Source organism: Gossypium hirsutum, chromosome A11 (genome assembly GCF_007990345.1).
Source record: "Gossypium hirsutum isolate 1008001.06 chromosome A11, Gossypium_hirsutum_v2.1, whole genome shotgun sequence".
Classification (NCBI taxonomy): domain Eukaryota; kingdom Viridiplantae; phylum Streptophyta; class Magnoliopsida; order Malvales; family Malvaceae; genus Gossypium; species Gossypium hirsutum.
In genome coordinates this window covers 108,944,780-108,952,086 of record NC_053434.1, presented here as the reverse complement: position 1 = coordinate 108,952,086, position 7,307 = coordinate 108,944,780, and the positions used below count along the sequence as shown (strand labels likewise).

General features: G+C 35.2%; 1 protein-coding gene and 1 pseudogene across 1 annotated transcript; one reads left to right on the top strand and one right to left on the bottom strand.

The window, feature by feature from the left end:
* Positions 1-274: 274 nt before the first annotated feature.
* LOC107888985 (probable ribose-5-phosphate isomerase 3, chloroplastic) lies at positions 275-1,796 on the bottom strand. The gene has a single exon (XM_016813266.2). It carries the CDS (start codon positions 1,302-1,304, stop codon positions 459-461), a length of 846 nt encoding a protein of 281 aa, XP_016668755.2. The 5' UTR covers positions 1,305-1,796; the 3' UTR covers positions 275-458.
* LOC107888992 (PITH domain-containing protein At3g04780-like) lies at positions 1,590-4,786 on the top strand (annotated as a pseudogene).
* The last annotated feature ends 2,521 nt before the right edge of the window (positions 4,787-7,307 follow it).

Here is a 7,307-nt window from a genome sequence, read left to right as displayed (position 1 = left end):
TGAGGGAAAGTAACAATGCTGATTGCATAGCAAATGAAGCAAGTAATGGAATGAATTAATTGGCTGTATTCATTGATCCAACGTCACATGTACGAAAGTTTCTGCAGGAGGATATTGACAACCTGATGCAAATAAGGTCTTTTGGGCTCTAACTTTATTAGCATTTTATTAATGTACTAAATCTTCTTTTTCAAAAAAAAAAAAATTGAATCCCTTAACCAAAAGGTAACCCAAGAAAATACAGAAAATTGGAATCTTAAATATGAAAAAGCAATAACCATAAAACTACATATTCATTAACCAATAAAATTCCTTTCTAAAATCCCCTCAATCATTCAACATTCTGCAATCACTCTACACAGAATCAATTTTTTTTTCTTTTTTTTCAATTTTTTTTTCTTTTTTTCTTTTTTAACAAATTACCCCCTCACAGAAAGTAAATTCCAGTCAACACTTATTCACTTAGTCATAACCTCTATACCAGTTTTCCCAGCAATGATGACAGAGGTAGCCATTCCTAAAAACAGCCCATGTTCCACTACACCTTCCAAGGCAGAAATCTCTTTCCCAGCTCCAAACCCATCTTTAATTGGATTCTTGAAATACAAATCCACAATGTAATTCCCATTATCAGTGACATAAGGCTTTTCACTACCATCCCCTACTAACCTCAACTTTGCTTCACAACCTAACTCTTTAAACAGCCCTTGCAGTCTAATTAGATTGTATTTCCAGCAAAACTGCACAACTTCAACAGGCATAGCTAGACCACTCCCTCCAAGCCCTGAAACTAGCTTACTTTCATCGGCTACTACAATGAAGGAAGATGAAGCTGCTTCAACTATTTTCTCACGCAAAAGTGCACCGCCTCGGCCTTTAACCAAGTCAAGGTTAGGATCAACTTCATCAGCACCATCAATAGCAAGGTCAATACGGGGATGCAAGTCAAGGGTAGATAAGGGGATGTTAAGTGATGCAGCTTGTTCTTGTGTTCTTTTCGAAGTTGGGATACCTACGATGTTAGAAAGTTGGCCCGTGGAAAGGAGTTGGCCTATTTTGTCGACCACAAAAGCTGCTGTTGATCCTGTTCCTAGGCCTAGGATCATGCCTGATTTGACTGACTCAACTGCTTTGTCAGCTGCAAGCTTTTTAAGATCATCTTGGGAAAGCACTGGGGCGGCTTGGGACCTAATGGAGAATGGTTTCTGGGATGGGGTGCGTAGGTTCAGAGGGGTGCAGCGTAGGATAAGAGGGTTGATGGAGGTGTGGTGGAGGGAGGAGAGGTTGAGGGATAAGGAAGCCATTGGTTTTTGGTGAATGGAGTGAAAGACTGAAAATGGGGTTGTAGATATGATGAAAGGTTGTGGTCAGTGGCTGTTGGATTGCATTTGCTTTGATATATGATCTGTGTTTGTTGGTGTTAGGAGAAATTGAAGGATAGGGAGAAGGGGCTGCTGAGATTTGGTTGGTTAATTGGTTAGATGATTACATTATTGGTTGGTGGGGACTTATTTTGTTTGTTTGAGAACTTGAGAGGGGTGTTGGGCCTCGGGAGGTTTGAGAATTTGGATTGGATATCTATACTGAAGATTGTCTCAAAAAGGAGGCTTCTTTCTTCTCTAAAAATATTATCTCTTGGCCATCTGAAAAAAATTACTGTCATTTTGGTTTGATCAGCAAGGCAAAGCTCTCAAAAACATGGCTTTGAACTTTAAAGCCAGCGTCTGACATCCTTCTTGATTAACCATTAAAAGTGGGCACTATAAAAGTCTGTCTTTTAACTTTCTTTACAATTATTCTCGCTCCTTGTGATTCTTTTTCCTTCACATGACAATTTTTATATCAGCACTCTCATTAACCTCTTAAACCATGGCGGCTGCTGAATCAGCTACTGCAATTCAAGAAACCAAGTGAGTATTCCAATAAAGTTTCTACCTTTCTCTATACCATTTGTTTGGTTTCTGAAACAACTTGAGAAATTTAGTGGGAAAAACAAGGAATCTGGCAACTGATTATCTTTCGGATTTTTTTTCTGGTTGATTGAAAAAGATTCGTTTGTTACTATGTTGTATATAAAATTTTCATCACATATTTCTTGGTGTAATTGCAAGAAAGATTCTTAAAATCTTTAACTTGATTGGGAAATTTTTTGTTTATTAGGTTGATCTCTTGGACTTTATTGATTGGTCTGGAGTTGAATGCCTTGACCAAAGCTCTGGTCACTCCCTGTCCAATGCTCTCAAGCAGGTTGTTGGTGTTTTTTGAAGCAGAGGAAGAAATACAGGACAGAACAAGGCAGTATTTTTACTTGCTCACAAATGTGCAGCAAGGGAGCTATGGCTTCAGCTCATTTTGCTCATTTTTTCAATAAGAAAAACAATACATTTATAGCCATTTGCATCATTAAATACTCCCTACTACCACTAAGTAGCTTAGTAACTTGAAAACATTGCTTGTACACATAAACAAGCCACCTAAACTAGTCATTCAACACCTAAACATATCAAGCTGTTATCAGCTTGTTCATTTTCAACTAGTTTGATTACAATGAAACTAAAGAGAAAATCTTGCTGTTACAGCAAGCATATTTGCTACAGCATGTTTACAAGCTACATGTATTTCATCCGGAGATATTACAGCAGCTTCATGTGCTGCATGCACTTTAACAAAAAAAATATCACAGCAGCATGATAGGCCAATTTCCAACACAGGTAACTCTCTTCAAGCTATTCTTGTTTCCCTGTTCTTCATTTTTACTCCCCTAATACTAGCTAATTTTCAATTGTCATTGAATTATTTAGGCAGACATTTGTACTTTTTTTATGTTGGAAAAATCATGGTTTAGTTTATAACTTTAGGGTTGACTTCATTGTCCAGTGCATTTATCTTGTCTTAAGTTGCTTTAGTGGGAATTGCATATTATGAAATAATTAAAAGTTTTATGGTCATGGATTATTTAGGGTTATAGAGAAGATGAAGGTTTTAATCTAGAGAGTGATGCAGATGAACAACTCTTCATATATATCCCTTTCACTCAAGTCGTCAAACTACATTCCATTGTCGTCAAGGGATCCGAAGAGGAAGGTAAAGTTGTGTATATGATTATCTTCAAATAAATCTTTATTAATTATGTTTATATGTATCTTTTAATTTGTACATTTATGCATCTGAATAACTGATCACGAATTCAACCTCATTGAATACCGGTTCCAAATCCCACCCTTACTAATTTAACCTTTGATGTTGTTGATTGTTATAGTTTTTTACCATGAAGATTGTCTTCTGCAGGTCCAAAGACGGTGAAACTTTTTAGGAACAGGGAACATATGGGGTTTAGGTAATTTGAATTATAACATTCTCGGGATTGGCTTAACATTTCACTGATGATATTTCATTGTACTTGAATGTAGTAATGTCAATGACTTCCCTCCAAGTGACACTACTGTTTTATCTCCAGACAATCTTTAGGTAGCTCTTCTTTGTCAGTCTTTCATTGTCGGAAAACTACTATTAAGTAAGGATATTTTAAGAAATCATTCTCTCTCCTTTTGCAGGGAAAACCAGTAGCCGTAAAGTGTGTCAAGTTTCAGAATGTTCGTAGGTATGTTTATAGTTTGTCCACTAATGTACCGGGTTTAGTCTTGATCATCACGTTAACCATACTAATGTTAAAATTACTTTATTATGTTTACCAGCTTGACAATAGTTATTGAAGACAACCAGTCGGGTTCTGAAATCACAAAAATTCAGAAGACTGCTTTATATGGATCAACGTAAGTTCTTAAAAATTCCTTCTCTGCATCATTTTATGTCATTTTCTATACTGCCAGAATCCACTGACAAATTTTAGTATTTACATATTGTTCAAGGGATGAACTCATGCTTTAGTCACATGTCAAATCGATTTGAACATACAGTGATGGTTATTAGTGAGGGATAAGAGTGATTATTTTATATTGAATTATCTTTCTCACACCTGAGCTTTCAAAATTCTGAAACTACATGAACTCAGAGCTTGTTTGCATTGCCTATAACTAGCAAAGCAGTTGACGTAGCATAAGATACGGCATATCCTGTTTTTCCTTCTTATTAGCAACTAGCGAGTTTCTAGATCACTTCCAAGCAGCGATATCAACCTCCGTAAGGATTTGTTGGCTATTATGTTAGTGAATTGCGTATATACAAGTTTGACCATCACCTGTTCCATAATTTCAATTCCTGCATGTTCCCAGATATTTTTACTTCTGGTTAATGTCGTAAATAAATTTATCACCATTGCACAAACTAATGATTGGCTTAGCGTATACGTATGGCATATGCAACGCAAGATATATCTGATAATTGCATTTCCTCTTGTTGTTGCAGTAACGAGATGCGACTTCCATTATATATGCAGACATATATATATATATTAACTGTTCAATCTGGTGATATTTTGTTTGTAATGTAGGGTGGAAACGACAGACATGAAGGGGTTGAAGCAGATTGAGGAACATTGACCTTGAAAGTTGCTAAGGGAAAATCAAGAACATGGAACATGGATGAACCCTTATGGCTTGGGACACTTGTAACTTTGTTTTCTTCTTCTTTTAGTTTTGATTACTGAATTACTTTTGACGAAAAACAAATTATAGAACACCTGAATTCTGGAAAAAAAGATACATTTGTGAGGGCATAAACTGTTGCACCCAATTGTTGTTTCAGTCGTTTTGGAATTGTACATGTTTGAATGTGGAATTCAACTCTCCTTTGATTAATAACTAGACTAGACCAGACTGTTCTCTTCCGAAGATTCTTTCATCTGTCTTGGAAGATATTTGTTCATATTCTTGAAACGTGCCATGTTAGCTTCAAGCTAGTTTTGTGAAAGAAATATGGATGGCAAGTAGAGGAAGTTACTCAAGTTTGAGTTTGGTTACAAATCAATTTTGATTCTGTCATTGTGGAGGGAAGTTCAAACTTCTAGTTATTGAATGAACTGAACTGAAAGATATCCGACTCAATGATTACCATCATGACCAACTATGATGCTTGCTCCTCCGACCTGCTTCCCTCCCTCATTTAAAAATTGTGAATGACTAGGTATGCATGCCATCATATTAGTCCATAAGCTTGTACAGAGATGTGCTCCACTCGATCATTCAGCTTCTAAGCTAAAGTACATTCTAACTCATCTTTTTGAAATGCATCCAAAATCATCCCCAATTCGCTTCAATCAATTTTCAGTGTTTCTATGGTGTATGTTTGCTACAGTGTTTTAGTCCTAATTTTACTTTCCTGAGAGGCCATATTTCTTCTGCCTCCTTGACGATGTCTTTTTTTCCATGATGCAATGGTGACATCCTCCTCAATATGTCTTAATACTTTGACATCCCCTATTGATATAGATTTCTTGTCATCCTCTAATATATTATTCCTTATTGGGCCATTTACCTTCGACTTTCGTTCTTTTCCCTTTTCTAATTTTTCTTTTTCTTTTTCTTTTTTCTAATAAAATCTTTAAGACTTCTAAATTAATCTTCATCACTACTATCCAACTTTTTTCTTCGATCGCACCTATAATCATGTTGTGATATTATCAACTAAACGGGTCTCATCTTAATTCATTGAATCAAGGTCCTTCACTTTAGAATCTAAATTGTTTTTGTTCCTAATTCGTGGAAATATCGTTTTTTACATGAGTATTTGGGAACATCATGTTGGGAACGACAACTTTTGGGAACATTCTTAGGTTGTTTCTTTTTTGAGATGTTTAAAGAGCATGACTTAGAGCCTCAGATACAAATACTATTAAAAAATTAACTTCTTTAACATTTATTTGAAATACAAGTGTTTACTTCTTATTTTTTCATTGAATAACCAATACATTTGTGCTTAAAACCCTTCTTATTAAAATATTTTATGCGACTATAACTTGCATTTAATCGTCATTTTACCCATTTATCTATATTATTTGCCTTCTATTTTTTCACATTCAAGTAACCTCTCTTAACTCACTACTACCATTTTAACACGTTCGTACCCATTTTTTTTTATAATTATTTTTCTTTTAACTGTTGTTTTCAATGTCTATAAATAGAGGCTTAAAAGTCTCATTTGAACTTTTGTATCATTTGACAAACTTGAGTACTCAAGAAAAATCTTTACAATTTTCTTTCTACAATCACAATAATTACTGTAGCTCTCATCTTTCTCAGTCTTTTATTGCTTTTATCATCATTGCCTGCCTTTATACTTTTTTCTTTTTTAGAGTCTGCTTCGACCTTTCTCTCAATCATCTCTTAACAACATTTCGTTCTACTAATTTTTAACATTTACTTGCTTGATAAAAAAAATCCTTTACAAAATTGACTTAAAACTTCTTATAATAACAAAACTTTTAAAAATAACCCCCCCCACCCCCACCCCAACCAAATTAATGGAATAGCCATGAGTAACAAGTTCTTTCCGCCAATTATCTCCTAATTATCATTTAGTATTGGAATTTCAATCCATATTACCTCGATGCGTTAAGGATGTTACTTGGTTGTTGCGACCTTTTATTCAGTACTTTTGATGCATGGATTACAAAGGAAATCCCCAGTATGGTTTTACCCTCCCCATTTCATATATGTACATCAATACCATGTTTGCATCCATCCCTACCCTTTAATAAACTTTTCCAAATCCAAGAATTGGATGCCCTGTGGATAACATCCAACAGGTGAAATTGTTGATAGTATTTTGCAAGCGAGGGATGAATCCAAATGGAGCAAGCAGGATAAAAGTGTTTTATTTCAATTCTAAACCTCCTTAGAAAACAATCAATTCAATTTAACCCTTTTTACCATAAATATTTAGGTTTGGTCCCCCAACAATTTAATTTTTTATCCTCCCCCCCCCCACACTAAAACTTTCTGGGTTCGCCCCTATTGCCAGCATTGTGCCTTGTAATAACTGCCATGGTTTTGTGATTAGTCTTAATGCATGTTTACTGAGTAGTAGATTATTCACTAACCTAGGCTGTGAAAATCCTCTCTTTAATTGGTTTACAGAGTTGATCCCACCTACACATGAAATTTCTTTTGTTGTTCATCATGCCTCCACCAAGAATTCCGAGTAATTTGATCAGTCTTATATGTTATATACCATGAAGCTTTAACATAAGAAAAAATATATAAGAGAATAAAATTCAACGCAGTCCTTAACAGAGTATGCATTTCTCCACGAGTGAGGCATTTAGATTTCCACACAGCTAACTTCTGACACAATTTTGTCAATAATAGGACGGAAAAAAAAACAATTCCCAATTGCAAACCAACGTACTT